At 56.2% G+C, this 12,726-nt stretch overlaps 1 protein-coding gene across 1 annotated transcript; it reads left to right on the forward strand.

Moving 5' to 3' along the window:
- Positions 1-10,261: 10,261 nt before the first annotated feature.
- On the forward strand, positions 10,262-12,358 carry TPBGL (trophoblast glycoprotein like). The gene has a single exon (XM_074573006.1). It carries the CDS (start codon positions 10,305-10,307, stop codon positions 11,379-11,381), a length of 1,077 nt encoding a protein of 358 aa, XP_074429107.1. The 5' UTR covers positions 10,262-10,304; the 3' UTR covers positions 11,382-12,358.
- The last annotated feature ends 368 nt before the right edge of the window (positions 12,359-12,726 follow it).

Below are 12,726 nucleotides of genomic sequence, written 5' to 3' on the forward strand. Positions count from 1 at the left end.
CAGCGCAGGGAGATGTAAAACCTACCCTAAAGGGGTTGTTCATCCTGGAGAAGAGAAGATTCCAGGGAGACCTTGGAGCCCCTTCCAGTCCCTCAAGGGGCTCCAGGAAAGCTGGGGAGGGACTCTGGATGAGGGAGGGGAGTGACAGGGGGAGGGTTTTCCACTGCAAGAGGGGAGACTGAGCTGAGATCTGAGGCAGAAATTCTTGGCTGTGAGGGCGGTGAGCCCCTGGCCCAGGTTGCCCAGAGAAGCTGTGGCTGTCCCATCCCTGGACATGCTCAAGGTTGGATGGGGCTTGGAGCAAGCTGGGCTGGTGGGAGGTATCCCTGCCCAGGGCAGGGGGTGGAACGAGGTGGTATCTAAGGTCCCTTCCAACACAAACCATTCTATGATTCTAAGACACCCCAAACAGGGGACAGAAAAAGCACTAGCAAAACAATTTACTCCAGGAGATGTAGCTCCTTGGTCCCCAAACTCTCCAGCTCCCTACAGCTCTTTTTAGCAGGTGGAGAATTTGTGACATCCTTGAGATGCATCACATCTGCATGTCCAGGTCAGCAGCCCCCAGCACCAGCCAGACCTCGAGCATCACCCCTTTGCAAGGGGGAAGACCTTGTAATTTCCCCATCCCCAGCTGATGCTGCCATGCCACCCCATGCATTACTTCCCAAGCCCAGCCTTGCTGCAGGGCGGCCTTGGGGCAATGGCACCCACTGGCCAGCCAGGCTGCTCACTGCCAGAGCCACAATCAAGAGCAAAACCAGAGAAAAGAGCCCAACGAGACCGTCACGCACTGGTTTTGCTGGTACCCGACCCTGTAAGCCTGAAGCTGGGCTGGCATAGCTCCCAAATCACATCTCCATGGCTAGGTCCAAGGCTCCCATGAAAGCCAGGTAGACAAAAAACTCATCGCTTTCTCTTGAAGCAGAACTTCTGAGCTGTCTGCGGCCCATTGATGTATTAGTGCCCAGATTTGGCAGAGCAAGGCTGCAGGAGAAGAGCTTGGAGCCAGCAGCCCTGTTTTTGAAGCCTCAACGAAGGTGTCCTCAGCAGGAGGATGGTGGACCCTGCAATTTACAGCTGGTAGCAAGAGGGTTTGCTTTTATTTGGGATTGTGAGGACACTTTTGAAGCAGCATGGGACCCCCTGATGTGCAAACACAGGCTGAATGCCTCTGATCAGCTCCAGTGAAGTGGAATGTGTCCCTGCCCATGGAAGGTGGGTGGAACTGGATGATCTTTAAGGTCCCTTCCAACCCAAACCATTCTGTGATTCTCCGATTGTCCTGTAACATCAGTAGCACAAGAGTCCCCTCCATGGATGATCCCATGTCACATAGAATTATAGAATCATAAAAAGGTCTAGGTTGTAAGGGATCTTTCAGATCATCGAGTCCAACCATCAACCCAACACTGACAAAGCCACCACTACCCCATGTCCCTCAGCACCACGTCTGCCCGGCTTTTAAATCCCTCCAGGTACAGTGCCTCAACCACTTCCCTGGGCAGCCCGGTCCAATGCTTGATAACCCTTTCAGTGTAAAAATTTTTCCTAATATCCAGTCTAAATGTCATTTGATCTCCTTTTGTCTCTGCACCTCAAGTGGGTGTCCATGCCATCACTTGGGACCATCTGCAGGAATGATCCCGTTTGACCCCATGGCGAAGGGGACAAGAACCCCCATGCCAAGAATGGGACCACCCTGAGTCACGGCCAGTGACTTTTGGGGACCAGGTCCAGCTGGCACAGCTCTCCACTCCCCCTGCATCTGAGGGCGATAAAACCTCCCAAATCAGGGAGCTCCCAAGTTTTTGGGGATGGAGAGTGCCACGGAGAGGACTCTGACTCCTTGGCAGGGTCAGCCCATGCAGGCAGAGGAGCGCCGCAGGCGAAAACGCTGATGCAAGCAAATCCAGCACAGCATCGGGAGGAAGACTCTGCCCTCCGGACTATTTTTGGCTTGTTTTTCTTAACTATGGAGCCACTGATCTATGATATTGTCGCTGCTGTGACTCTGCAGTTGGAATTGCATCAAGGCAGAGCTGGAGAGAGGGTTGCGCGTGGTTCTCAGGGGACCAGTAATGGGAGAGAGCCCTTCACCTCCTGTTTACACTTTAATGCCCATGCAGGTCATTCATTATTTATTGCTAATGTATTTATAGAGCATTACTAGCACGCACGGTGCTTTGCAGACATTTGGGGGAAAGGTCCTCTCTCCTTCGGATATCGCGGTATAAATAGGGCGGTTAAACACAGCACAGGCTCTGCTGACCCCCTGCCTTGGTACCCGAGCCCTGAGGAGCTGGAGGGGCCATCACTCCCCTCCTGGCTTTTGTGGCTTTTCCAAGGGGGATTTGTTTTCCTGCTGGGACAGTGTTAGCATTTGCGTCATGGATCTGTCGGGTGTTGGACACGCAGCAAAGCCAAGCCTGGCTGTGGGCACACGAAGCGCCCGCTCCATGAAGTCCATTAATCTGCACCCTTGTTCTCTGCAACACAGCGAAGCGAGCCAGCTGTGACGATCCAGCGCTGCAGTTTTTCATTTATTTGGGGTGAAAAACCACCCTGATGACTCCAGGCCCCATCTTCACCTGCCTTGCACTGCCTTCACCCGCCCCCTGCCTCTCCCTCCTCAGCTTGTCAGGAACCACCTCCACAACCCACCTCCTACCACGATGACCACGACCAGCCCCTGCAGACCTGCCCACCCGCAGCTGCATTTGCAAGTCCATAATGTCGAAATGCAAAATCTTTGATACCATCTTAAAATATGCGCCAATTAGCTCAATGGATCCAATTCCACCCGGTTCTCCGGGTGCCGACGAATCAATTAGCAGAAGCGCAGAGGGACGGATGGTGACTGTGCCACCAAAATGACCCTCACCATCCTCTAACCAAGTGGCTTATGGAATCTGGGCGCTACCAGCCGGGACGTACGGACAAGGTTTCTGCCGGGTCCCAGGGAAACAGCTTGGCCATGGGACCGGGGAGTCACAGCCCGACCCCCAGCCCCAGCACCCATCACCTCTTTGCACCATCCCTGGAGCAAGACACAAAGTTCCTCCCACTGAATTATTTTCCTGTTGTCCCGCATCCTGGGGACTATCCCACACTGGGCTAAAAGGAGTTTTTTACAAAATCTTTTTGCCATCCCAAGAGGTTGCAAGCAAGGGAGGGAGAGAAATCACCTGGGATGAAGCAAAACCCGAAACGGGGATCTGTCACTTCAGTGACAAACTCCTTGAAATACAGGTGGGAGGATTTTTCTAAGTGAAAGAAGTGTCATTTCCAAAAGCTTCATGTGGAAAATGTCAAAAAAAAAAATATTCCTCATTTTCCAGCATTTTTCCAAGGGTCCTCCCACAGAGAAATGAGCAATTCCAGTTGTCACAAGCATGAATTTTAAAGGGATGCTGCGCTCGGCCGCTGCCGGTGTTTGCCAAGCAAAGGTTAATAGTCAGGTTCAAACGCTGCAATTTACGGATTATAGGATTTCTTAGCAGTGAAAGGGCTGCTCTCACGCTGCCCCAAAGCGTGTGGCCGGGGCAGAAAACCACCACTTGAAAGGGACCATCCGGAATACAAAAAAAAAACAACCAAAAAGGGACCCGGAAGAAGTGCAAAAGCCCCATCCAAGAGGGCAGAGGAGGCAGAGACCTGCCACAAGCGGCGAGCTCCGCTCTGCTCCTTCCCCCTCCATCCAGACACATCTCACGATAATATGGCAACCTGCGCACCAGCTCTTCTCCACCACCGATGCCTGGGGCGGTGCAAGGCTGTACAAGAGCATCCCGCTGCAAAGGCGATTCAACTTGTGCAGTAAGACTTGAAAATGTGCCCAAAAGAGGCGTAGAGGCCAGAAAATTAATTTAAAAAAAAAATAAAAAAAATCATCTATTACATCTTCAGATCTTCCCCTCTGCCCATGACTCTGTAAAGAGGGAGACAAAGGGTCATGGTTTTAGTGTTGCTAATTGCCAATTTAAGGCTGGCGAGCACCAGAAGCATTTCTGCTCCATCTACGGTCTCCTGCTCCACCGCCCTCGGCATTTCTCCGTCATGGGAAACACTGGGACCGTGAGATGCCTTACACCCCAAGCTGCAGCTTTCATGCTGTCCACAAACCACAAGTAAAATGCAAGCAAAAATACATGGATGACTGCAGAACCCAAGACTCCGGGGCAGCGTAGGGAGGAGGAGAAGGAGAGCCTTCAGCCTCGTTTGGCAGCAGTTGGAAATGAGGAGGGATGGAGGGGGATGGAACGATGCCCTTACCGCAAGAAGGAGCCAGCCATTGCATTTAGTGCCTTTTTCTTCCAGCCTTTGCTAAAAAGCCACCTGCAATGAGCCAACAAGAGCAGCACCAGCGTCAAAGAAACCAGGGTGGGACGTGGTGGGAGAGGAGCTGGGAAGCCCAAAGGGCTTCAGCTCTGAACCAGAGCCATGCTTTCCCGTCCTTGAGCTGCAAAGCCAAAAATAAGATGGGTCATCATCGAAGAGGGGGAAGGAGAAGCAATATCGCAGAGCAGATGGCTTTACACCGGTTACTGAAGACACAGCACAAGTAATCAATTCTCTTTGGAAGTCTCCAGAAGATAACGAGGTGATGAGTAATGGTCGGTATTGATTTGTAGGAACAAATCACATCAGCCCAACCTAATCTCATCCCGTGACAATGACGATGGACTCCCAGCATTGGGGTGATGCAGATCTCCTTGCCTTTAATGGCAAGATGTCTTCGATGCTGCTTCAAATGCATAATTATGGTCTGGGGGAGATCATAGAATTCATAGAATTGTCTAGGTTGGAAGGGATGTCTAGGTTGGGACCGGAAGGGTTACATCCAAGAGCGCTGAAAGAGTTGGCAGACGTGCTCGCCAAGCCACTTCGCATTATCTACCTGAAGTCATGGCTAACTGGGGAGGTCCCAATGGACTGGAGGGTAGCAAATGTAGCGCCCATCTACAAAAAAGGCAGAAAGGAGGATCCAGGAAACTATAGGCCTGTCAGTCTGACCTCGGTAGCGGGGAAGGTCATGGAGCAGATCATCTTGAGTGCCATCACAAGCCATATAACGGACAAGCAGGGGATCAGGCCTAGTCAGCATGGGTTTATGAAAGGCAGGTCCTGTCTGACAAACCTGATTTCCTTCTATGACAAGATGATCAGATTATTGGATAAGGGAAAGACTGTGGACATTGTCTACCTAGACTTTCGAAAAGCATTTGACACTGTTCCGCATAGAATTCTCATGGGAAAACTGGCGGCTCATGGCCTGGATGAGCATATGATCTGCTGGATCAAGCACTGGCTGGGTGGGCGGTCCCAAAGAGTGGTGGTCAATGGAGCTAAATCCAGCTGGCGGCCGGTCACAAGTGGTGTCCCTCAGGGCTCAGTGTTGGGACCATTTCTGTTTAACGTCTTTATTGATGACCTTGATAAGGACACAGAGTGTATCATCAGCAAGTTTGCAGATGACACGAAGCTAAGCGGGAGTGTTGATCTGCATGAGGATAGGGAGGCTCTACAGAGAGACTTGGATAGATTGGACCGATGGGCCAACGCTAATGGAATGTGCTTCAACAAGGCCAAGTGCCAGGTCCTGCACTTGGGCCACAACAACCCCATGCATCGCTACATGCTCGGGGAAGTGTGGCTGGAGAGCTGCCTGGCAGAAAAGGACCTGGGGGTTCTGATTGACGAGCGGCTGAACATGAGCCAGCAGTGTGCCCAGGTGGCCAAGAGGGCCAATGCCATCCTGGCTTGTATTAGAAATAGTGTGACCAGCAGAAGGAGGGAGGTGATTGTCCCCCTGTACTCAGCACTGCTGAGGCCACACCTTGAGTATTGTGTCCAGTTCTGGGCACCTCAATACGAGAGAGACATCGAGGTGCTGGAGCGAGTGCAGAGGAGGGCAACGAAGCTGGTGAAGGGCCTGGAGAATAAATCTTATGAGGAGCGATGGAAGGAGCTGGGACTGTTTAGTTTGAGGAAGAGGAGGCTGAGGGGAGACCTCATCGCTCTCTACAACTACTTGAAAGGACAGTGTAGAGAGGTTGGTGCTGGTCTCTTCTCACAGGTCATTAGCGATAGAACAAGAGGGAATGGGTTCAAGCTGCAGCAGGGTAGATTTAGGCTGGACATTAGGAAAAAATTCTTCCCAGAAAGAGTGGTCAGACACTGGAATAGGCTGCCCAGGGAGGTGGTGGAGTCACCATCCCTGGATGTGTTTAAGACTCGTTTAGATGCGGTGTTAAGGGATATGGTGTACGGGAGAACTTTGTAGAGTGGAGGTGATGGTTGGACTCGATGATCCCAAGGGTCTTTTCCAACCTAAATATTCTATGATTCTATGATCTTTCAGATCATTGAACCATCAACCCAACACTGACAAACCCACCACTAACCCATGTCCCTCAGCACCACGTCTGCCCGGCTTTTAAATCCCTCCAGGGATGGCGACTCCACCACTGCCCTGGGCAGCCTCTTCCAATGCTTGACAACCCTCTCGGTGAAGAACTTTTTCCTGATATCCATCCTAAACCTCCCCTGGGGCAACTTGAGGCCGTTTCCTCTTGTCCCATGGCCTGTTCCTTGGGAGAAGAGACCGACCCCCCCTGGCTACCCCCTCCTTTCAGGGAGTTGCAGAGAGCGAGAAGGTCTCCCCTCAGCCTCCTTTTCTCCAGGCTGAACACCCCCAGCTCCCTCAGCCGCTCCTCACCAGACTTGTGCTCCAGACCCCTCACCAGCTCCAGTGCCCTTCTCTGGACACGCTCCAGCACCTCAATGGCTTTCCTGGAGATGGCATAGGAGGACCCAAAACTGATCCAAGTCCAACAGAGGCTTCAGAGGCTCTAGAATCCCTTGTGACCATTAACAACTGGGAATAAACATCCTGGTGGTTGATGCCAAGATGTCATGACTAAGACTGCAGACTGGTAAAAGGGGTGGTAAACTCATCCAGGGCCACCCAGCAAGGACACAGGGGTGTTGCTAGAAAGGAGATGAACACACAGGACCAATAGGATGGCTGGCAAGAGCAGACCATAAATCCAAAAGTGACCCATCCATTTGGGGATGGAGGAAGATGGGGGTGTCCTGCTCCTTGAGGTACCCCATGGCTCAGTTTTGAGGCTCTGCACTTCAGGAAAGTGGTGACCCACCTGGAGAGAGGTCAGAAAACAGTGGCTGTGAAGAGAGAGGGAAAAATCTTGTCTTCCACACCTGCATCTGAAAGGACAAAGGTCCCAATCAGGTTTTGGGCTGGACCAAGCTGAAATGAGAAGCAGAGATGTTGCAAGGTGAAAAGAAGGAGCAGAGGGACAGGTAGGTGCAGGGGAGGAGCAGTCACAACTCCAAACCCAGCTCCCTGATGGTTCACAGCTTTGCTGGGATGATGGTGGCATCCAGCTCCCATGCTGGGACTTCATCACCTCCCCCAGGCCCCACACCAGCCGTTCCTGGGGAAGTCCGGGATGTTTGCCGCAGGCAAGGAAGGCACCATGGTCCCACCAGGCAAAAGTCCCCACATCCTCAAAGCCACCAGCTGCAGTACAGCACCAGAACACACGTCCCCTCCAAACCTTGGAGCATCTCCACCCTTCAAAGTCAAAGGGTTCAGCTCCCTTTCAGCTGCAGAGAGCTTTGTGCTCTCCCATAACCTCTAACGTCACTCACCGACCGTGTTTTATGGCTTTTGGAGAGGGAGTGAAGGTACTCTGTCTCAGCCTCGGTTTTTATGGCAGATGCTCCTTCTCCAAGGAGCCACGGAGAAGGACTAAAAGGTGCTGGGATTTTTGCAGCCCGGCAGATGAGAGCTTGCCAGGACCTCCACGCAAAGCGGTAGATCTGGCCCACCAGCTGCCTTGTTTTCCGAAGCACTATTGATTCATTAAATAGAGCGATTAAATGTAATAAATGGGCCCCAAAGCGCTATTTTGGGGGAGAGGAGGCTCCATCCATGAGTGCTGCGGCGCTGGCTCAGCGTGACATCTGGCTCTCCCCACTGCCCCTCCTCCGGCGCCAGAGGAGATACTGCCCCACGCTTAAATATTTGATGGCACACAATTATTTGACATATTCCCGAGTTTATTCTTCTCCCCCCACCCCTCCCACAAACTCCTTTGCTTTCTCTGGCTGCTGTTAGACACCGTCACTTTAAATACAGGGTTTGCCCAATTTTTGGGAGCAGCTCAAGCCACCCGGATGCACCAGCATCCGAAATGGACTTGGTCCTTGCAAAATTCAGGAGAGCTTCAGGGAAGGGGAAATCCCAAGGCAGGGAAAAAGTCCTTTGGGAAAAAGAGCAGGATGAAAGACGAGGGCAGGGAGAAGGGGAAAAATCAAGACGCGAGAGAAAATGTGCCCAGGATGGAGTTCATTTAATGCGACCCCCAGCTCAGGTCCGCAGAGGTATTTTGGCACCCGAAGGGGGTCCAGCACCCAAATCCTGCTACGTCCAGCTCCGAACACAGTGCACCCAGCCCCTGGCTGTGCATCGCTCCAGCATCCGAAAATCCGGTGCCCACCCCAACACCATCCCCCATGGCCAGGGGTTTGGGATCCCCAGGGTCACAGCAGCCTGTCACTTGCCTGCCCAGGGACGGCGGCAAGACCAAAGCAGGCTTTGAAGCAGAGGTAATATCTTTTATTAGCCCAGCGGATACAACAAAGAGAAAATAAAGCCGGGAGGGCACAAAGGACCAGCACTGCGTGCCCGATGCCCATCGGGTTTTTTCCAAGCCGGTCTAATAAAAGTGATGACCTCTGCGTCCCTCAGCATTGCTTCTCCCGGGACCACGGGTCCTCATGGCAGCTGGACTCCGTGGCCCCCCAAAAGCCAGGGCTGGGATGGGGACCCACAGGGGACAATGTCACCGAGTCCCCAAAAGTAAAAGCAGTGATAACTTGGAGACAGCGGTCACAGGGGTGCTGAGGGGTGTCCAGCTTGTGGGGCAGGTCAGGGAATGGGGACCAGGGCTGGAAGGGGACCCCCCCAAATCTTCCCTGGGGTGGAAAGGGACCGTGACAGCCCCCATCCCCCTCCTCAGGGCTGGGGGGGGGGAGGACGGACACGACACCGCAGCAGCCCCCAACTCCCCTCATGCTGGGAACGGACCAGGACAGCCTCCAAATTCTCCCGGGCTCGAAGGGGATCGGGACAGACACAAAACGCTCTCTGGGGCTGGAAAGGGACCGGGACACCCCCCAAATCCTCCCCGGGGCTGGAAGGTGACTGGGACACCCCCCAAATCCTCCCCGGGGCTGGAAGGTGACCGGGACAGCCCCCAAGGCTTCCCCGGGCTGGAAAGGGACCGGGACACCCCCCAAGGCTTCCCCGGGCTGGAAAGGGACCGGGACAGCCCCCAAATCCTCCCCGAGCATGATGGGGACCGCGACATCCCCTAACCCCTCCCCGGGGTTGGAAAGGGATCGGGACAGCCCCCAAATTCTCCCCGGGCTGGAAGGGGACAGGAACAGCCCCCAACCTCTCTCCAGAGCTGTAAAGGGACCGGGAAAGCCCCCAAATCCTCCCCGAGCTTGATGGGGACCACGACATCCCCTAACTCCTCGCCGGGTTGGAGAGGGACCGAGACATCCCCTAATCGCTCTCCGGGATGAAAGGGGACCAAGACAGTCCCCAAATCCACCCCAAGCTGAAAAGAGACCGGGACATCCCCCTAACCTCTCTCCGGAGCTGGAAAGGGACGGGGACACCCCCCCAAATCCTCTCCGGAGCTTGATGGGGACAGCGACATCCCTTAACCCACCCCCGGGCTGTAAGGGACGGCGGCAGCCCATGCCCCCCCCACACAGCCCCCCGCCACGGTGGGGGCCGGTGCTTGCGAGCGATGCCGTGCCAAGCCGTGCCATGCCAAGCCGTGCCATGCCAAGCCGTGCCGAGCCGTGCCGAGCCCAGCCGAGCCCCCCCCGACGGCAGCTCCCCGCCGCCCTCCTCCGCCCAGTCCGCAGCGTCAGGCAGCCCCAACCCGTCCCCCTTCCTCCTCCTCCTCCTCCTCCTCCTCCTCCTCCTCCTCCTCCCTCCCTTCCTCCTCCCCCCCTCCCCCCCACCCCCAGCCCGATTTGGGCAGCGGCGCGGCCGGCGCTCCCCGCAGAGCCGCCGTGTGCGGGCACCGCGCCGGAGGCAGCTCAGCCTCGGGGGGGGGCTGAAGGGAGGCAGGTCCGTCCCCCCACACACACCCCTCCATCACCCCCCCACACCCTTCCATCACCCCCACACACCCCCCCCCACCATCCGCCCTCCCCCCGACCCCCCCCCTCCCCTGCATGCCCGGGCAGCGAGCATGGCCCGCAGGCAGACGCGGGCAACGGGCGGCGGGCGCTGGTTGCCCTGGCTAGGGCTCGCCTTGCTGCCGCTGGCCGTGCCCCCGGCCGCCGCTCCCCCCGGGGGTTGCCCGTCCGCCTGCTACTGCGTGGCCACCCCGGAGCTGGTGCAGTGCCGGTACGAGAGGTTGGAGGAACCGCCGAAGGAGCTGCCGGTCACCGTGCACAACCTCAGCATCGCCGGCAGCAACCTCAGCATCCTGCATCCCGCCGCCTTCGCCGCCCGCCCGCTGCCAGACCTCCGCCTGCTCCGCTTGCGCCACGACAACATCCAGACCATCGAGGACATGGCTCTGCAAGGGTTGCCTGCCCTCCGTACCCTCGACCTCAGCCACAACCCCCTGCTCTGGGTGGCCGCCGGCGCTTTCGCCGGCGTGCCACTGCTACGTACGCTGCAGCTGAACCAGGCACTGCTGGCTGCCCCGCTGGAGGACCAGCTCGCCTTGGCCCTGCGCAACCTCAGCCTGCAACGCTTGGAGCTGGCGGGCAACGGGCTGCGGGCACTGCCGGCCGCCCTGCTGCCAGCCGGCTTGGAGGAGCTGGACCTGCGGAACAATTCGCTGCAGCGGCTGACGGCCGCCGAGCTGCGGATCTTGGAAGCCCCCGGCTTGCGGGGCCTGCGGCTCAACTTGGGGGCCAACCCGCTGAGTTGCGACTGCGCCCTGCGCCCCTTCCTCGCCTGGCTGCGTGCCACCGCCGCTCGCGTGCCCGACGCCCGCAGCCTGCGCTGCGCCGCGCCGCCACCACTCCGCGGGGCCGCCCTGCTGCGACTGCGGCCCGAGGGCTTGGCCTGCACGGCCAACGAGGGCGGCGAGCCGGGTCGGCTGGAGACTGCCTCTTACGTCTTCTTCGGCATCGTGTTGGCCCTCATCGGCATCGTCTTCCTCATGGTGCTCTACCTGAACCGCCGCGGCATCAAGCGTTGGCTCCACAACCTCCGTGAGGCTTGTCGTGACCAGATGGAGGGCTACCACTACCGCTATGAGCAGGATGCCGATCCCCGACGTACCAGTGCCATCGGAACGCCCGGGCTCTGATGGCACTCCCGGCATCCCACCATCGCCCCTCCGGCATCCGTCCATCACGCCGCCCCTCGACACCTCCGCTCCCGGCATGCACCTCGCCCCATCTCCATCCTCTTGCCATGACATCGCCAAAAATTAGTTTCTGAGGACGAGCCGGTCTCGGGGATGGGTGTTGGGGTGCGTCGGAGTGGGGAGCACCCTCCCCGGAGGGGTCCAGACCGGCTCTCCCTGCCCGTGCCCTACTCGACCCCATAGCGCTGATTCCCGCAGGGGACTGGGCTGGATCCGTTCCCTCCATCCCAGCGCCCATGGGCAGGGGGATGCACATCCGGATTGGCCCCGCAGGATGCCGGTGCTCCCGGGAGGCTGACGAGCTGCTTCCCGCGTCTCCTCTCCAGCGGCGGGTTTCTTCAGCGGACTGCGGGATGCCACGCTGCCAGCAGGGCTCGGCACCCCACACACGTGAGTGTTTGCTTGGCACATCCCGGGAAGCAGCGGGCAATACCTGAAACTGTCCTCCTGGATGTTCCTGGAGCCTGGACTTGACTTTGACCATGTACAGCTCTCTTTCCTATTAGATTTCTATTTGACAGATGCAAAACTTAACTTGATTTCTTTTTTTTTTTTTCTTTTTTGCTCCAAACACAGAGGAAAACACACCGTCCAGCCGCTCCCCCCCCGAGAAGCGGTGTGCTTTTCCGTGCCCCTTTCTCCATTTGGTTTTGTTCGATGACATTTCCAGCTCTTCCCAGGCACAAAACGATGCAGCTGTGTAGGAAACGCCTCCGCCGGCTGCGTGCATGTTCCCCAGGGCGTGCGGGGGCAGCCCTTTTCCGACTCTAAAATATATCCTAGACTAGGCTGTCTCAGCACTTTGTAATTTAAAACGAGCGAAGCAAAAGCTCTCGACCTAGTTCACCCGCTCGTGTTTGCTTCAAAACCGTGCCTGTTACTATATCCTAGAGCAAATATATTGAAAGCTGCATCCACTCTTATCGTCTATTTTCTATAAAGCTTCTTGCAATGACTTCTGAATATCCCCCTGGCTGGGGCGATGTTACTGCGGTTGCTTTGCCGGAGGAAGGCAGCTTTGGGCTCCTCTGTAGTTTTGCTGGTGCTTAAAAACTTCTTTTCCTGGGCTGGTTTGGCGGCCAGGGATGCAGAGGGGTTTATGCACAGCTCCTGCACAGAGCTCGGTCCCGATCCTTTCCCGGTAGTGAGGCGGGGACTGGGGAAAATTATCCAGGTAATAGATTTCTGAAGCAGCTTTTATCTCCTGAGTGGTTTGGTACCTAATTCATGAGACACCGGAGCGCTGAGCATCTGCAGACGTGGGGAGAGGCGGCGACTCGCAGCA

The sequence above is a fragment of the Larus michahellis genome, chromosome 1, assembly GCF_964199755.1.
Source record: "Larus michahellis chromosome 1, bLarMic1.1, whole genome shotgun sequence".
Lineage (NCBI taxonomy): Eukaryota > Metazoa > Chordata > Aves > Charadriiformes > Laridae > Larus > Larus michahellis.